At 50.5% G+C, this 19,250-nt stretch overlaps 2 protein-coding genes across 3 annotated transcripts; one reads left to right on the top strand and one right to left on the bottom strand.

The window, feature by feature from the left end:
• On the bottom strand, nucleotides 1–5,373 carry LOC140900311 (elongation factor 1-alpha, oocyte form). 2 transcript variants are annotated; one of them, XM_078849460.1, is made up of 8 exons: nucleotides 5,304–5,373; nucleotides 4,370–4,524; nucleotides 3,672–3,851; nucleotides 3,280–3,576; nucleotides 2,826–2,976; nucleotides 2,486–2,742; nucleotides 1,016–1,250; nucleotides 1–255 (listed from the first exon to the last, which is right to left on the bottom strand). In XM_078849460.1, exons 1-8 carry the CDS (start codon nucleotides 5,371–5,373, stop codon nucleotides 134–136), a joined length of 1,467 nt encoding a protein of 488 aa, XP_078705586.1. In that variant the 3' UTR covers nucleotides 1–133. The 2 variants fall into 2 exon arrangements, with proteins under 2 accessions (XP_078705586.1, XP_073173518.1); XM_073317417.2 differs by having other exon boundaries at nucleotides 5,314–5,362.
• Nucleotides 5,374–13,243: 7,870 nt separating this feature from the next.
• LOC140900324 (elongation factor 1-alpha, somatic form) lies at nucleotides 13,244–16,747 on the top strand. The gene is made up of 7 exons (XM_073317454.1): nucleotides 13,244–13,387; nucleotides 13,849–14,028; nucleotides 14,391–14,687; nucleotides 15,166–15,316; nucleotides 15,688–15,944; nucleotides 16,056–16,290; nucleotides 16,626–16,747. The coding sequence occupies exons 1-7, from the start codon at nucleotides 13,244–13,246 to the stop codon at nucleotides 16,745–16,747; spliced, it is 1,386 nt and encodes a 461-aa protein (XP_073173555.1).
• The last annotated feature ends 2,503 nt before the right edge of the window (nucleotides 16,748–19,250 follow it).

Raw genomic sequence — 19,250 nt, 5'->3', positions numbered from 1 at the left:
TATTCAGTGAGGACAGTTAGAAAAGTTAAAGTGCAAGGGGTCAGGCAGACCCATCCCACCTGCTAGTGCCATTTGCTGAAGGCTCAGCGATCTGTGCTGTACAAGTAAGTCCAGACGGTGATTGTGCCGGTCTTCATTTCTTACTGGCCTTCACAGCTGATTTGGTGACTTTGGCAGCTGCACTGACTTTCTTCTCGACCCCCTTGATCACACCCACCGCCACCGTCTGTCTCATGTCACGAACAGCAAAGCGACCTGCCGGAGGAGAGGAGTGTTAGGTGGTTGTTTTCCTTTGTCTGTTCAGCCCACGAGGCTCTTTTGGGCAAAGGTTGCCAATGGTTCCTTACTCTCTCTCAGTGGCACTCAGCTCTGGGACAGGAATTGAAGGAATTTACAGCCACAGCAGGGCCTAGTCTAGCCTCTGATGATTTAGCCCTAGGTTGGAGGGCATATGCTAAGACCAAAGGTCCATCTAGCCCAGTATCCTTCCTTCTGTTCATTCTCTCTGGGCACCTGGCATTGGACACTGTCAGAACAGGCAATCCAATGATCCATCCAATCACCCATTTCCAGCTTCTGGCAAACAGAGGCTAGGGACACCATCCCTGCCCATCCTGGCCAATAGCCATTGATGGACCTATTCTTTTTTGAACCCTGTTATAGTCTTGGCCTTCACAACATCTTCTGGCAAGAAGTTTTACAGGTTGACTGCATTGTGTGAAAAAGTCCATTCTTGTTTGTTTTAAACCTGCTGCCTATTAATTTCATTTAGTGACCCCTAGTTCTTGTGTTTGTGCTGGGCTTCTAATAGATTCCCATGAAGTCAGAGGCCAGCACTTGTACGGACTACTATTGTTCCCTGCAGAGCCAGGACCACAGATCCCTGCACAGACACTAGCAAGAGTAAGTGCCCTGTGATCTAGATTGGTCATAGCAATTTAGTTACCTGGTTCGAAGGCAGATGTACCAGTGCTAGAGGGCAGTACCTACTTTATCCCATCCATTATAGTCTTACCAAGAGGTGGGTAGTCTGAGAAGGTCTCCACACACATGGGTTTGCCAGGAATCATCTGCACAATGGCAGCATCTCCAGACTTCAGGGCCTTAGGATTGTCCTCCAGCTTCTTGCCAGACCTGCGGTCGATCTTCTCCTTCAGCTCTGCAAACTTGCAGGCAATGTGAGCAGTGTGGCAATCCAGCACTGGGGCATAGCCAGCAGCTATCTTGCCTGGGTGGTTCAGGATGATGACCTGCAAAGGAGGAGTTGGTTATGAAACCTGGATGAGCAGCAGAAGGTTCTCCTGCTCATTTGTTCTTGGGGAAGCCCTGTTGTGAGGGCTATGTGGGGAATCTAAGGACTAAGCTTTTTAGAAGCCATCTTAGAATCTAGTGTAGTTAAGGTGAATTGGTCCCGTTGCTTGATTTTTGTGGGCCTAGTTCTGTTGATGCAAGCACCATCTAGCTTGCCAGAGCCGATGAGATTGAAAGTAAAAATATCCACATTGCACAGTGCCTAGTGGTAGCAAACTTGAACTGTGAGAAGCTTGGCCCTGTCCTTAAGAGGTTACAATCCATCTGTTACAACTGGAGAGGAATAGACAGGAACGGTTACTGTATGCTCCTAACATGACCGGCTGTCACAGCAAGCGCTCTGGGTGTTTGTCTCAAAGCAATCTGTTCATTAGGGGTAGCAACCATGCAGAGAACAGTGTTAGAGGGAGTGCAGTTGCCAATAAGAACTCTAGCTAACTTCAGGTGGTTCTCGGACGACTTTTAGCAGCTATGGGTGGACAGCTATTGTTCAGAAGCCTCCTGCCATGAACGTGTGGCACTACATGACTAATGGCACCAATGACAGTGGCAAAATGGAGATGGGGTGACTAGATAGCAACTGTGAAAAATTGGGACAGGGGTGGGTGGGTTAATAGGAGCCTGTATAAGATGGCCTCAAATATCAGGACTGTCCCTATTAAAAAACCAAAAACCAGGACATCTGGTCACCCTAGGTAGGAGGGAGGAGAGCTAGTGGTTATGTGGCTGCTGGTACCAGGTCCTTCAGGGTGGGGCAAGACAAAACACACCTTCCCTTTCCGTTCACGGGGATTAGCTCCAGATTTGCTAATTTGACCTAACCTAAGGGCATGGCACGGATTACTCTTGTGCAGGCTGGGAGAGCCATTTGTCCTCTTCCACTCATAGTATGACCAGCTGTCCCGATTTTAGGGTTTTATATAGGCTCCTATTACCCTCCCATCCCCATCCCAGTTTTTCACATTTGCTGTCTGGTCACCCGGTCCACTCAGCTGCCATGGCAGACATCTCCATGCAAACAGAGTGGCTGGAGCAATTGTACTAGCATATACAGTAGTAGTGTTGGAAACAGCGTTGCTTATTTGCAAGACTGGCCTAGCATGAAGTACAGCCTCCTACACCCAGGAAGGAGTGATTTGGAGTCAACCAGCCCCGTTGTTTTCGCACCCCTGACCTGAGAGGTGAAGCTACCGGCCTCCATGGGAGGGTCGTTCTTGCTGTCTCCGGCCACATTCCCACGCCGGATGTCTTTCACAGACACGTTCTTCACGTTGAACCCAATGTTGTCACCTGGCAGCGCCTCTGCCAGAGCCTCGTGGTGCATTTCCACCGATTTCACCTCTGTGGTGATGTTGGTGGGGGCAAAAGTCACCACCATGCCAGCCTTCATGAAGCCAGTCTCCACGCGGCCCACGGGGACCGTTCCAATACCTGGGGGATGGAGATAGTGGCATCAGTCGTGTGGCCTAGAGAAGGAGCTACCATGCCCAGTGAGCTCCTCCCCCCATGCTCACCGCCAATCTTGTAGACATCCTGCAGGGGCAGACGGAGTGGCTTGTTAATTGGGCGGGAAGGAGGGATAATGGAATCCAGAGCTTCCATTAGAGTGGTGCCTGCAGCATTCCCATCCTTCCTAGTGATCTTCCAGCCTTTGAACCAAGGCATCTACAAACAGACAGGAGGCAAGACTGAAGCTAGGCAGGGCCCAAGAGTGCCAGGCATCTCCTAGGAGGCATTTGTGCCCACCTGGCGCTAAACAGCTTCTCCACGTATGGGGGAGAAAAACATACCTTGAAGAAATAAAGCTCTGTGAGCCCCCAGATCCTACCCATGCTCCACTTAGAGCCCTGGCTGAGAGCGTGGTTCCCCCATGCCCATAGGTTCTGTGCAGCTTCCCCAGCCCGTCATTCCATCCTAGCACTCAGATCTGGCCTCCATGAGGCATGCAGAAAGAAGCATGCTCCTTACTTTGGCACTGGCCTCCAACATGTTGTCCCCATGCCAGCCAGAGATGGGCACAAATGCCACAGAGGCTGGGTTGTAGCCAATCTTCTTGACGTAGGCACCCACTTCCTTGGTGATCTCCTGGTAGCGCTTGCCGCTGTAAGGGGGCTCCGTGGAGTCCATCTTGTTCACCCCAATGATAAGTTGCTTCACCCCCAGCGTGTAGGCCAGCAGGGCATGCTCCCGGGTCTGCCCGTTCTTAGAGATGCCAGCTTCAAACTCTCCCACCCCGGCTGCCACAATCAGCACCGCACAGTCAGCCTGGGGGTAGGGAGGGGACACAGTATAAGAGCATGCCACAGTTCTAGCTGCTTAGGCACTTCATCACCTTCACCCGGAGCAGGGCCAGTCCGTACCTGAGAGGTGCCGGTGATCATGTTCTTGATGAAGTCTCTGTGGCCAGGGGCATCAATGATGGTGATGTAGTACTTGGTGGTCTCGAACTTCCACAGGGAGATGTCAATGGTGATCCCACGCTCCCGCTCGGCCTTCAGCTTATCCAGCACCCAGGCATATTTGAAGGATCCCTTCCCCATCTGCGTGGGAGGAGGCACCAGTTACACTAGGTGTTTAGGGCTGGGCACAAGTACTCACTAGGGAACAGCTCCCATTTCCCCCTCAACATAAGATTGCTTTAACTGGGGTGCTGTTTGCAAGTGGGATTCCCATGGCTTTTAGAACTGCCATTAACTGGAACAATTGGTTTCAGACCCCTCCCCAGTCTACAGTTATACAATTTGGTGAGCAGGGGGCTTGCAAAAGGGACTATTAGAGACATGCTTAGGGTAAGGTCAGTATAGAGAAACTGACGCAAACTTCCTTAGTGTAGACAGGACCTTGAAGTGGCAGATGTGCTAATGCACCCCAGACATATGAACAGCCTCTTGGCTCTCCAGGCGCCCCCCACCCCCACCCCAGAGGTTTGGATTTCATGGCTCTAAGAGTCACAACTTATGCAGTGACTGAGCCACGCATCTGACAGCAACCCCACACAGCCCCACAGAATGAGTTAAAGGCACTTCGGAGCCAGTCTGCTTGGCACCATTGCCCCAACCTCAGCTGCCTCCTTCTCAAACTTCTCAATGGTTCTCTTGTCAATGCCCCCACACTTGTAGATGAGGTGCCCAGTAGTAGTCGATTTCCCAGAGTCCACATGGCCGATCACCACAATGTTGATGTGGATTTTCTCTTTTCCCATGGTGCTGGTTTCTATAACAAAGAGGGGGTTTAAGACAGGCTCCCTGCCCCCACACAACCCCTCCCCGGGCCATGCTCAGCTTTGTTCCACACAGAGCAACCGCAAAACTAGCAAGGATGCAGGTTTATTGCCAAGTACAGGTTTAACCGGGGACCAGGTTTCTAAATGAACGGGGGAAGGTAGAGCAAGTAGAGTTGCTTGGAGACTCCTGGTCCCGCATACATAGGTACCGGAGGCAACTGGCTAGGAGAGTTTGTGGTCACTGACCAGACTGCCGGAGCTTTAGCTTTGTTAGCTATCATCCCCCCCCCCCACCCCATCTGAGCAGAGACCAGTCCCTCTGAACTGCTCCCAAGCGGCCAGCACCGAGTGCTTTCTAGCCAGTGATCATGCAAGAACAGTTGCCTCCTGTGACTGCCCTTCAGCCCAATTCACAGCACCTGCATCACTGGGGGAGGGCCCCTGTCACAGCACTGGGCTTGCCAGTACAACAGAGCTCACAGAGGGGAGGGGTGAAGGGAACAGTCCCTCACTCAGGAAGTCAATGACAAGATGCGTCAGGCCACCCTTAGCCTGTTCCTAGCCCAGGCTGACGACTAGGTCTGGGAAGAAAGTCACCACCCCACCCTCCTGCCAGAGGCATCGTGGCAGGTACTGCCCCTCCCCACCCAATCTCCCATCTCTAGCCCGTGGGGCAGGGAAAAGACCAGGATCCCAGGGGAGCTCAGAACTGGGCACAGACAAGCCCAGCTACGGAACCCCCGAGCCGAGCCACAAAACCCTACACGACGGGTACTTACCTGGGTTCCCAGCCCGGGAGAACAGCAGCTACGCTCCTCACGCCCCCCCTCCCAGTCCATTTAAACCTGGCCCGGGAGCGGGTACCAACCTAACCACGCCCCTTCCGAATGCCCAGCACCAATCACTGACTCCGGGCTGCTTAGCCACGCCCCCTTGGAACCACATGGAGAGAAACACGTGGAAGGGATAAACAAAGCAGATTAAGTCCCTCCCTTCACCTACTGTCAGGGTGCTGGGGAGCCAGCAGGGGGCCCTGGATCTGGGGCGGGGCTGAGAGGCCTCAGTTCAGCCCTATTATAATAATAATAATAATAATAATAATGAATAAACGATCAGCAGAGGGATGAATACCAATTAACAAAGGACTGAATGCATCCCATGAAGTGAGCTGTAGCTCAGGAAAGCTCATGCTCAGATAAATTTGTTAGTCTCTAAGGTGCCACAAGTCCTACTTTTCAATTAACAAAGATAAAGGCTAATGGGCTGAAATCAACAGAGCCTGACACATCTGTAAAGCCAGAGAAAGATGCATAATGAGGACTAATCAATACGGGGTAATAAAGAGAGATGATGAGAAAATGAGGAACAATAGTAAATAGCTATGGTTATATAAATAAATGATAATAATAAAGAATACTACAGAATAATAACAGGTCATTAAGGACTCAGGTGAAGAAATCAACAGAGATGAATCAACAGAGAAAGAAGGAGAAATAATGGGGTGTAATAAGTAGGTACATAGCTTCAGACCCTGATCCTGCAAAGTCCTCCATGCATCCCAGAAGGCTCCATTGACTTTACTGGGTCTTCACAGGGGCCTGCCTATGCAGAGGGCCCCCTATTTCAGTTCTTACTTATTTGAGAAGCCCCGTGAACCTGCTTCTGAAAGCTGTTCTCTAGGGCTGCTGTAGCGTCTGCTTGCATGGAGCAGCTTGCAGGGTCAAGGCAGTGGCCGACTTCTTGTGAATAGGGGCTGCAGGACCGGACCCTTTGACTTCAGGCCAGGGATTCTTTTTACTGGCTTGGCATGTCTTTCCCATTCTACATATGCAAAGATACATAAATAGTTAGACATGATCATAAATAAACTCAAACTAATAAAGGATATAGAATAACAATAAACACATACACACCTAGGCTCAGATTCACAAAAGTATTTAGGTGCCTCACTCCTATTAGCCGTGAGCCATCTAAATACCTTTGAGGCTCTGGGCCCTAACTCACTGAGCTTTGTACTGTTCCTCCAAGCATGAGATCACTGCTAACACAGCCAGCTGGAATCACTGCAGTTCCATGGAGTCGTCAATTCTCCAGGGCCCTCAGTGGAGGTAGTCTAGTTTTCATGATCTTGGCGGGAAGTACGAAGGCCTCTGCTTCACGTAGGACCCAGTGTGATCTGAGGCTAGCTGTGAAAGAGACAGATAAAGGGAAATTAAGTTTAGTCCCTGAGCACTAATTGTTTTAGGCAGAATTTTTTTCCTAGTCATTGGCAGACACATAACACTGGAATCAGTTGCCAAGCAGTGTTAGGAAATGTACCCTGGTGTCACTCCGGAGAACAGGCTTGCTTTATTACTGACCACTTATAACGGGCTCCAGAGGTGCTATTAGCTTGCAGCTATTTCCCCGTTGGCTAGACTTGCCACAGATTTTATATCAGCTCAGCAGAGAAGTGTGTGCTCTGTATATGGATGGGAAACCTTCTATGATCACAGAGGTGCTGGTGTTCCAGCAGGGGGTGCTCTTCCCTTTAAGGAAGTACTAAAACAGTCGCTAAATTACCATCATTTGAATGAGACCATTAAACAAGTGGGGGCAAATGCTAGATATATTGCCACTTACAGTGACTCATTTTGGACTGGGGGGTTGTGAGTTTGGCAGAAATGATCTCATATGGAAAGAAAGAGAATGAGGGCCCTGGTTGGGCAAGTCACCACTTCTTTGTGCCTCAGTTTCCCATTGGAATAAAGATACTGGCCTCCTTTTTAAAGTGCTTTGAGATCTAGGGATGAAAATTTTCCCCCATTTTTAACCCTGGTGTCCTGGCCAACTTCCAGTGTGGGTAAATATACTCTCAACTCTCCTGCCAGTTTCTGACCGAAACTCACTTTCCTAGCACATGGCACTTTCTGTAGATTATACACCAGCAAGTAGCCAATACATGGAGAAATACCTATATCTCATTAGAAGATTGCCGGGAATGGGTGACAGGGGATAGAACACTTGATGATGACCTGTTCTGTTCATTCCCTCTGGGGCACCTGGCATTGGCCAATGGTGGAAGACAGGATACTGGGCTAGACGGACCTTTGGTCTGACCCAGTATGGTCATTCCTATGTTCTTATGATTTTGCTTAGGTGCTTGACATAAAAATACCTTTGCCCACCTCTGTCCTGGCCTCACTAACATCAGTTTGGCCACCCACAGGCCAAAACTGGATAGGGTGACCAGACAGCAAATGTGAAAAATCGGGACGGGGGTGGGAGGTAATAGGAGCGTATATAAAAAACAGATTCAAAAATTGGGGCTGTCCCCATAAAATCAGGAGATCTGGTCACCCTAAAACTGGAGCCATTGTGAGCAATACCAGTCAGGCACCAAAATTTGGCTCTTGCTACTTTCACTTGAAGGAGCATTTATGACTTTTGGCCACTAGTTGGCAAAATTGCACAATCAGTCAACACATGTTTCTAGGCCAGTGAGGATTTTGTTAATTAGCGTTCAGACACCTGGATTCTATTCCCAGCTGTTAGTGCCAGTGACTTGCTGTGTGAGCTTTAGCCAATTACCTCAGTTTCCCCATCTGCAAAGTGAGAATAATACTTGCCTCACAGCGGTGTTTTGAGGCATAGTTCATTCATGTTCAGGCAGCATTTTGAGATTCTCCAAGGAACGCTGCTTGGGAAATGCAAACTATTCAAAATCGTGGTGGAGCAGAAAACACAATCAACGATGAATAATTTTTCAGCAAGCTTAGCCTCGTGGTCTGCTGGGAGAATACCCACTAGTAGATTGGGACATCCTGCTATGAACGGATACAGCGCTTTAGTGAGTCGGACACAGAGTCGCGTGCAGATCTCACAGCTAATCCAGCGTGTGTAATATACAAGTTTACATACACAAGGGTCTCAGACTTCAGGGCTCTGTTAAATATTCATTGTGCATAAGAGACAGGCCTACAGTTAGCTGTGTGCTGATGCTGAGCCCAGTGCAGGGACCAGGAGGCAATACAAAGTGCCGACCCTATCCTGGAGCTGCTGGGGTTCACAGCACTCCTGGCACAGTTTAGAGCAACTCAAGTGACGCCTGCAAGATGTAACAGCCAAGGAAATAGCTGGGGATTGGAGTAGGAAAGTCATGGCCACACCTACTTCGTCCTGTGCCAACGCCCCCCGCCCCCTAGTCTGTAGCAGACATGTCCTGGGGGCTCCTCGAGGGGGTGCTCCAGAGCCAGTCACACTGGTTCTGTGTGTTATTATGGGGAAGCCTCCTCTATGCTGTGGTATTTCCTAAGGGGGCTTTATGGCAGCTTTACAGAGGGGCTAAAGGCAGCCATTAATCCCTCCTGAATGCGGCAAGAGGGGGTTGATTGCGGCACAGGTTGATGGTGTGAATCCAGCATTTCAGTAGCTCCTGAATTTTGTTACTGTGGCCATTCAGTGGCTCATGTCAGACAAGTGGCTAGGTCCAGCCGCGGTGAACAGGTGTTGTTGTTCAAGACAGGACCAAATCCCAACGTTTGAGCTCTGTGATGGGCAGAACCAGTGCTCTGGATCCAAATACTCATAAATCTGGGCCTGTATCCAAGCGCCATGAGGTTCAGATTTGACCCCTTATACAGAGACATTCTAGCAGCTATCTGAGCCTGGATGCAAGTCGGTACCAGGAGGCTGCTCCCAGGCCTAACTCAACAAACAGAGTGACCCCTGAATGTGGAGAAGGCACTGTCCTCTTTAGCAGCGCTGCAGGGGGTAAAAAGCCTGGAGTTGCTGGGAGATGATTCATCTCTTCCCTGCATCCGATGAAGTGAGCTGTAGCTCACGAAAGCTCATGCTTAAATAAATTGGTTAGTCTCTAAGGTGCCACAAGTCCTCCTGTTCTTTTTACACACACACTGTTGCTCTGGCAATTGCGATACATTAGAGAGAGACATTGCAGGGAGACTCCAGTGGTCTGCTTGAGAGAGAAGGGGGAGAGTGCCCCACACTGCCACTGAGAGCGTGGGAAGTGAGGGGCCAAGTCAGAGATGGGGAGGAGACTGACTTAGGGCCCTGCATGTATCCTTTACCATGTACCCGTGTAAAAATTCGGAGCAGAGATTGAAGTCCTCTGTTTATCTCCAGCAATGGCCAGGCAAGCTTCCCCACACTTCAGGCTTGGCCTCTCACCATCTATATTAGGCACTTGTATGGCTCCCATTTTTGTAGTATGCTGTTATGCCATTGTACAGGTGGGGAACTGAGGCAGCGAGAAACGGCGTGACCTGCCCAAGGTCACACAGGAGTTCTGTGGCAGAGCAGGGTCTGCCGAGTCCCAGGCACTGGATCATCTTTTCCTCTCCGTGGCCCATTCCATTGTTGGCCACTCTGAAGAGGGGGAGGCTAATGTGATATGGGTCCCTGTCTGCTGAGAAATGTACAGACAGCCCCAGACAGCACATTTCACAGAACCCATTCTACAGTCACCACACAGCTCCAAAGCTGATGGCTGCCAAGGCCCTGGGCCAGACTCAAACCACTGACCCAAAGGTTAGGTCCCACCCAGCTAAGATCTGAGATGCTGTAAGGCAAAAAGAGGGGTGTGTGTGCAGAGGGGGGACTTGGAGCAGGGGGGTGATGGGGGAGACTGGCTAGGTAGCCTGTTAATCGTGTAAACAATGGTGCAAGAGTGGTTTAATATTGGCTTAGGGAACCTCCCCTGCACTAAGCTGGGGCATTGCTGTCCCCTGGGGAGGGGCAAGGGACAGTGCTGTGCTGAGATCCCCAAAATCAAATATCTCATAAAACAGCCAGGCACTTACAGCTTTGCACCTTGCAGCCTTTCCATATTAAAATGCATTCGGCAGGAATGTACTCACCCTGGCGCTACATATTAGCTAGGTGACCAACAGGGAAGGAGTTAACTATGTTGTCACCTCTGGATGATGCTATTTAGGTGAGAGAGTTCATACCCAGTTGAGGTGAATGGGGCATTTCACACTTCTCTGAGTGTCTTCCAAGATCTATGGCTCAATCACAGGCTGAAGGGAGCTTTGTTTTCTTTGTTTAAATTGAAACTTGGGTTCTCCAGAAAACATGGGGGGGGGGGGGGGGGGAGATCCCAAAAATTCCACATGGAGATCCTGAAGCTTTAGGCTGTGGGGCAATCCTAGACATGCCCATATTCCAGCATCTGCTCATTTCCAGCCCCTGAGCCAGCCATTTCTCTCACTCCCCACTGTAGCTCTGGAAATAAAAAAAATATCTAAAAAGGAAACTAGGCTGAAGAAATGAAATAAAATGCCTCTTTTTTGCCTTTAACCCTTCCAGAAGCACAGTGTGCTGGGTGGGAGGGGAAAGGAATCTCTTCTGAGAACTGTCAGGGTTCTGAGATTTTACTCTTGTTTAGTCTGACTGATTTTTTGATACGCTCGACTGGTGTTTTGGGCTCATTCGCGTTTAGGGCAATATGTTTAAGCCTGAATTTCTCAAGGTCAGCGTCACTAGCAGCCCTCCAGTACACAGTGGAGATAGGGTTGTCTCGTGGATAGGGCACCAGTTTGGGTCTCAGGAGACCTGGATTCTATTCCTGACTTTTCCACTAGCCTGCTGACCTTAGACAAGTCATTACCTTGCTTTATGCCTCAGTTTCCCCATCTGGAATGGGGGTGTGGGGAAGGTAATGGTACTGATCTCCTTTGCAAAGTGCTTTGAGATCTATGGATGAAATGTGCTGTAAGAACTAGATATTCATTCCTATTATTTATGAGAGCTCTGAGTGCCCAGATCTCTGAAAATCAGGCCAATATAATCAGGTGCCTAAATACAGACCATGTTGCTGAAGAGGAGGAACCGCAGTTTGCAAATGTTGCCTCCTTGTAAAGTAGCAATTAGGTAGTGGGATCAATGTCCAAGGTGCAGGCCCCATTCCTGATCCCATGTGGTCAACAGGAATTTTGCTATTGACTTTAACAGAAGCAGGCTCAGCCTCATGGCCTTGATTGTACCCAGTATTGTGAGAAAACCAACCAAGCCTGAGCTCACCAGATATTCCACCCCACCTAACATTCAGAAAGGGATTGATGTACAAACATCACACCTAGGCCCAATTCTGAACTTCCTCAAGCTTAAGGGCTACTGGCTTCTGGACTTTTGGTTCCAGCTTGTTGCAGAGATTGGGTAGCCAATAAGTTTGGATTTGAATATCCCTAAAATACAGGGGAATTAGCTGTGGGATTTCAGCTTGGGCCTATCTCTTTGTTTCATATTCTTTCCATGATTTCCTATCACTCAATTGTCCAAGTAAATGTTTCCCATTGACAGAGAGGTATTTTTTCTTGGGTTTCTTTCTACTAATGTGATTAGTGTTTTAATAACTCTGGCCCAGATCTTTCAAGGCATTTAAATTCCTATCTCCCCTTGAGCTCAATGGAGGCCCTGGGCCTCTGTCTTCCCATGAGAGCAGGGAGTACAGGTACAGAGATCTGTGTCTCTCTGAAGGATGGGGTTCAAATATTAATTTGATCATAAGTTACTTATGGTCTGAACACAGCTCCATGGCCAGGAGAGGGAAAGACGCTAACCCCAAACCACACAGTATAGCTAGGACTGGCTGTTGTGTTCAGCATTTGAATCCAGGCTTAGCACAGAGGGGAGTTGGGGGTGAGGAGGGGCACAGCTGTGCCTGGGGAAGCCCAAGGCTAAAAAAAAGCTGGGTCCAGGCCAGGTCTGGTCTGTGGAACTGGGGAGGCCTCGGCAAAGCCCAGAAGTGACCAGCAAGGGCCGGGGGCCTGCAGGTGGAGAGGAGCGTGCGTGGCAGAGCAGAGCGATGGGGAGCGGGAACTGGACGTGCAGTTGCTGGTGGGGGTCATCACTGGGGGAGCATTAGCTGTGACTGGGGGGTCCCCAAGAGCTGGACTAGCCAGAGATGGTTTAGGGCAGCAGAGGAAGGGCAGGGCTGACTCCGAAGCAGGGCTAGAGGGGCATTGCCAAGGCCAGACGGATGGGGGTGAAGTTTTCACACCGGCCAACCCTCCCCGTGTTTGGCTCTGCAGACGGGGGGGCGGGGGAAGGCCTGCAGCTCCCAGAGCCCGACTCCCCCAAAGCCTAGGAAGGGGGGTGCTGGGAAGGGGTCGGGTTCTGGCCCAAGCTCCAGGGCTAGCCTAGTGCGGGGAGGGGGGAACCCCTGCCTGTGTTGCCCCCCGTCATAGGGGGCCGGCCAGGTACTGGGGTCTAATTGAATTAACCCCTTTCAATGGGCGGGGCGGGGCCGCCTCAATGGGGCCGCTTGGCTCCTCCCCCGCGGGCTCTTTAAAAACCCCGGGCCGGGCGGTGGCTGCTGTTTGGAGACCGATTAGGGGAACGTGACTCGTGGTGAGCGGGGTTTTTTGGGGGCTCTCGGAGCTGGGGAGGGGGCGCACAGTCCGTACTGCTCGGAGGCAGCTCGCTGGAGGGTGGGCTGGGAGCGATCGCTCGATCCGAATTGGCTCGTGTGAATGTAGCGGGAGGGCTGGGCTCCGGTTCTAGCCCGGTTGCGGGGGATCGGAGTCCCTAACAGTGTGTCTGGCTGCAGGGCTTGCTCTGCTGTGTCCCGCCCTGTGTGACGCTGGCTTTTCACTCCGGAGTCACACCGGAGCGGCTCAGCGTCAACCGCTCCGCTCCCAGGGGCTCTGCTGTAACTCTGCCCCGGGGGTCTTCCCTGCAGGTCCCGCTCGCGCTCCCTCCGGCACCATGGGCAAGGAGAAAACCCACATCAACATCGTGGTCATCGGCCACGTAGACTCGGGGAAATCCACCACCACCGGGCACCTCATCTACAAGTGCGGGGGCATCGACAAGCGAACCATCGAGAAGTTCGAGAAGGAGGCAGCCGAGGTGGGGGCATTTCCGACTCACCTGCACCCCCCCTAACGGGCCCAGCGGCCTCTAAGGCCCCCCTCTGGCTCCTTAACCTCCCACAAGGTGTTGAGCCCTGTGGGGATTGGGGAATCGGGCCCTTTCCTGGCCTGCAGTGTAACCCTTTAATGCTATGGTGTTACAATGGGGTGGGGGTAAACACTGCCCCATGCCTGCCCCCCACCTCCCCTAGAGCAGGGACCATTCACCTACCTCTGGGTTCCCTGTACTTGCACCCTAGTATATGGCTCTGCAGTGACTAGGCACCGCTGGGGCAGGTGTCCCCTTCCAGGCAGGGGGAATCTGCTTAAAATATTGCACACGCACCCCCGCCCCGGCATTTAATGCCCCTTGTGGGGAGGGATTGTCCCTGGCTTGTGCCTGTTTCTCTGGTAGCATGCCTGCCCCGCTGTAACTGGTGTCTGTCTCCTTCCACACAGATGGGGAAGGGCTCCTTCAAATACGCCTGGGTGCTGGATAAGCTGAAGGCGGAGCGGGAGCGTGGGATCACCATTGACATCTCCCTGTGGAAGTTCGAGACCACCAAGTACTACATCACCATCATTGATGCCCCTGGCCACAGAGACTTCATCAAGAACATGATCACCGGCACCTCTCAGGTACAGGCTGGGGCAGCCGAATGCCTGTAAAGAGTTTGAGTATGTTGGGTTTGCGGCTATGTCTTGTGGCATCCCAATAAGGCCATAATTTAACTGCAAACTAGTCTTGTGACCTTAGCATTGCAAGGAATAACATTGCCACTAGATGCATTGGGCTCTAGGTGTGGGGTTGTGGTGCAGCTTTTAGGCCTTTACCAGGAAGGGCTGCCAGTCCCTCCTGAGAGAGACTGATTTTTTGTGGGGGGAGTGGAAGTGGGGGAAGAGGATCTCCTTTATCTGTAGGGTACCTAGGTCTGTCACATCCCTAATCGTCCCCTAGTTCCCAGTATGAACTTGTTCTCATGGCCTGTTTCCCTCCCCAGGCTGACTGTGCGGTGCTGATTGTGGCAGCCGGGGTGGGAGAGTTTGAAGCTGGCATCTCTAAGAACGGGCAGACCCGGGAGCATGCCCTGCTGGCCTACACGCTGGGGGTGAAGCAACTCATCATTGGGGTGAACAAGATGGACTCCACGGAGCCCCCTTACAGCGGCAAGCGCTACCAGGAGATCACCAAGGAAGTGAGCACCTACATCAAGAAGATTGGCTACAACCCAGCCTCTGTGGCATTCGTGCCCATCTCTGGCTGGCATGGGGACAACATGCTGGAGGCCAGTGCCAATGTGAGTAGCCTGCCTGTTTCTACATGGCCCCTCTAGTAGAGAGGTTTGGAGACATCTGGGGGGGTTGGGGCAGGCATTGGCTTACACATGGAGAGAGTGGGTGGTTTGTAAACTGATATGAGTTCAGCTTAAAGTTACTACTGCTGGGCTCCGTGTTGCAATAAGACACTGGCCCTCTGAGAGTCTCTAAATTGGACTGTCATTAGCTCACTGCCTTGAGCTAGGATTTCACTTAAAAGCACAGGCCTTCTCCATGGCTTGATGGAGGCTGAGCTTAAAGATATGTTTCTTGTTCATTCCCACAAATCTCAAGGAATGCACCTCTGCTTAGTTTAAACTTTTTTGGGGGGAGGAAAGGGAATCTTTTGGAGGTGGAATACTTGGGACCTGCTGACAAGTTCACCTGAGCTCTGCAGGTGACTCATGAGATGTCAATTACAATAATCTCCTCCTCTCCCCCTGCATACATACATTGCAGATGCCTTGGTTCAAAGGCTGGAGCATTACGAGGAAGGAAGGAAACGTTTCTGGTACAACACTGCTGGAAGCCCTGGATTCCATTATCCCTCCTTCCCGCCCCATCAACAAACCCCTCCGCCTGCCCCTGCAGGATGTCTACAAGATCGGCGGTGAGTGTGGGAGAAGCGTTTCCCAGCAGGGCTGGGACAGAAGAACTCTACCCTAAAAGGAACATGTAAAATGGTGGCTGCCATTTTAAGGTGGTGTAATTCCACCTAAACTGTAGCTCATGTTTACTGGGGACACTTCCCTATGGAGTGTCTGGGATGAAGACTCCGTCACACCCACCTCTTGGCAATGCTGGGCTGACAAGATTGCTGTATTTCCCCTTAATGCCCAAAAGACTGAATAGGGCCTCTGGACAGAGGATGCTGAAGCAAAGAGCTGGTGGTCTCTGCTTGTTGCATCTCCTATTCCTTCCTCTCCAAATAACCTTGTTTTAGCTCATGAACACCAAACTAACCAGTACGTGTCTCCCCAGGTATCGGAACAGTCCCTGTGGGCCGCGTGGAGACTGGCTTCATGAAGGCTGGCATGGTGGTGACTTTTGCCCCTGCCAATGTCACCACGGAGGTGAAGTCGGTGGAAATGCACCACGAGGCTCTGGCAGAGGCGCTGCCGGGTGACAATGTTGGGTTCAACGTGAAGAACGTGTCTGTGAAAGACATCCGGCGTGGGAACGTGACTGGAGACAGCAAGAACGACCCTCCCATGGAGGCTGGTAGCTTCACCTCCCAGGTTAGTGACTAGGGATCTGTAAAGTCCAATCCCCATTGCCGCCCACCAGTCTCCTTGAAATGTGACCAGTTGCTTGATTTTTAATTTTTTCCCCCTCTTCTTTCTCTGCAGGTCATCATCCTGAACCACCCTGGCCAGATTGCTGCTGGCTACTCCCCAGTGCTGGATTGCCACACAGCTCACATCGCCTGCAAGTTTGCAGAGCTGAAGGAGAAGATCGACCGCAGGTCTGGCAAGAAGCTGGAGGACAATCCCAAGGCCCTGAAGTCTGGAGATGCTGCCATTGTGCAGATGATTCCTGGCAAACCCATGTGTGTGGAGAGCTTCTCAGAGTACCCACCTCTTGGTAAGATTTCCTATTCCTTGTATTGGTCCACGTCTGGCTCTTGATGAGGGTCTGTTTGAACAGGTCTTAACATGGCAACTCTGGTTTAAGATGACTACTGCTAGGATCCAGCTTTTAGAAAGTCTCCTGCTCTCCATAGCAATGGGAGGTAAACGTAGACCTACCCCTTCACTAGCTTGAGTAATAAAATGCTTCTGCAAGGCATTAATCCACAAATTGCAGCTCTCCCATCCATAAACCAAACTCCAGGCATTAGCATAGAAACCCCTCCCAATATCCAGGAAGTCTCCTACTCGGTCCTTGTCTTCATCTAACGGGTGTTCCTTCTCCGGCAGGGCGCTTTGCTGTGCGTGACATGAGGCAGACGGTGGCTGTGGGGGTGATCAAGGCTGTTGAGAAGAAGGCTGGTGGATCTGCCAAGGTCACCAAGTCGGCAGTGAAGGCCAGTAAGAAGTGAATTCTCCTCCTCTGTCTCCGCATGCCAGTGTGCTCAGAGGCACCAACGGTGGATGCCCAGCCCCCTACAATCACAGATCCGTGTCTAGACTCGCTTATCCAGGACTGGCTCCTGAGCGGTAAAACACACTGGAAGAGCTTCTGAAGGAAAGGAAGATGATAGGACTCTTTTTTCCTAATTTTTTCTTTTGTATATTGGGCTGCACTTGTGGGGTTTTTTCCCCTCGACTTGCTCACTGGTGGTATGAATAAAAGATGATGATGATGATGATTTTGGTTTCAATGGTTTGGTCTAATTCAGCTGGGAGTTGCTCTCTGAATGTAGCATGTAATGTAAAGAGTAAGCACTGCACTTGTCTTCAAAGCAGCCTACCAAGCTGGTTCTGGTTGTCAGCCATGTGGCTGACACAACTGCTAGGGCTGCTTTGCAGTCTGATCTGTTCTAGTCCATTTTAAAGATTCAACACAATTAACAACCTGTTAAACAGGGAGACTGCAACTTGGACTGTAAACACTCTGGGACAGGGGCTGTCTACTCTGTTTGATCACTAACTGGCACAGGAGGGCCCCATTCTTGATTAGCCCTTAGCCACTAATCTAATAAACATTAAAGATGTGTGGCTAAACTGACAGATAGTGGGTGGCAGATGTCAAAACTCTTCAGTGAGATGCTAAGCGTGCCTGTTATTTCTCTTAGAACTAAGCTGTTTCTCCAACTCATACCTATTCCAAAGCCTCTCAAACATTATAAAAGCTCCTCTAACATCTTTCCTTTGAAGTTGTAAGCAGGTAAACTCTACCTCCCTCTTTTTCAGAGAGGGTTAGTCTTGGTCACTACTGTAGACTAACTGCCACAACTTAACTGTGATTCATTTCTCTGGGGAAGCTAGTCCATTATGAAGGAAAGAGTAAAGTTTTAGTGACTTACTCAGGAAATCTAAGCTACCACAATCCTTGTAAGTGAGCTCTACTAAGAGGTATAGTAAAATAGCTATAAAAAATACTCCAGCTTCAACTATACCTACTGGTGTCATGCCTAACATGGTGAATGGCAAATGCAGTGCTGTCTGTTATGTAAGTTTTTAGAGGTGGTAGTGGGCTGGGATACATACTCTTAGCTTCCCTCTTGGAAGGCCAGTCAGTTTGTTGGTATGGCAATGCATTGGCAGCAGCTTCTCCAACAGTGCTTCAGGTCAGTGGGGTGTGCTCTTTGAAGGTTAACTTTTGGGCTAAGATCCACAGAAGTGGTTGTGGGTGCCTCTGTCTTCTGAGTGCTTAAGTCCGCTCAAGTCAAAGGGGATGGACTTTCAGACTCCTTCCCTGTGTCTCGAGTAGGATACACAGCCTCTGGAGTCACTCTAACATCTTGGCCCTTGGCTTTATGCTATTTCCAGCTAAAAGTCCACATATGAGAGAGGATATTCCTCATGGGAGGGTTAACTGGCCAGCTGACTATTTCTGGTTTCAGAGTAGCAGCCGTGTTAATCTGTATCCATAAAAAGAAAAGGAGGACTTGTCACCTTAGACTAACAAATTTATTCGAGCATAAGCTTTCATGAGCTACAGCTCACTTCATGGGATGCATCCAGGGGAAAATATAGGGGGGAGATTTTATATACACCGAGAACATGAAGCAATGGGTGTTACCATACAGACTAACAAGAGTGACCAGGAAAGGTGAGCTATTACCAGCAGGGGTGGAGGGGACCTTTTGTAGTGATGATCAAGGTGGGCCATTTCCAGCACTTTACAAGAGCAGGAGGAGGGGAAATAGTTTGTTTATGTAATGACCCATCCACTCCCAGTCTTTATTCAAGCCTAAGTTAATTGTATCCAGTTTGCAAATTAATTCCAATTCAGCAGTCTCTCCTTGGAGTCTGTTTTGAAGTTCTTTTTCTGAAGAATTGCCACTTTTAGGTCTGCAATCGAGTGACGAGAGAGACTGAAGTGTTCTCTGACTGGTTTTTGAATGTTATAATTCTTGACATCTGATTTTTGAAGCAATCCCTTCATGCAGCAGCATGGTTGGTGGGGGAGGGATAGTGTCCCTCTGCACAGTACCTGATCTAGGAGTTGTAGATACCTAGACTCCCAGGCCTGAAGGGACGGTTGCTATCACCTAGTCTGACCTCCTGTGTACACAGGCCGGAGAATTCCACACAATTTTTTGCCTCAAGCCCATCATTTCTGAACAGGATTAACGGGGATTGTCTCACACCGCAACCTCTCTCCACAGCTGCCGTCTCTGTCTCCCATACCAGCAGGGCCTCTGTTGGCTTTTACAAATGCTTCCTGAAAACACAGGTGTTGCACAAAGTGCAGGGAGGTTGACCCCAGTGGCCCTGCCTGCAGTTTTTCTCTTCCAGCTGCTCTTAGAGGTCTGACTTGCCGGCTCTCCTGCCAAAGCCACGGACACGGAACTAGGATTGAGATAGCAGTAGGTGCTATAGGGTGGGATTGGAGGTGCAGGGGCAGAACACAGGAGGGGTCAGACTGCAATAGTA

The sequence above is a fragment of the Lepidochelys kempii genome, chromosome 19, assembly GCF_965140285.1.
Source record: "Lepidochelys kempii isolate rLepKem1 chromosome 19, rLepKem1.hap1, whole genome shotgun sequence".
Classification (NCBI taxonomy): domain Eukaryota; kingdom Metazoa; phylum Chordata; order Testudines; family Cheloniidae; genus Lepidochelys; species Lepidochelys kempii.
Note: the sequence above shows the minus strand (reverse complement) of the source record. Positions and strands in the feature narration are given on the sequence as shown.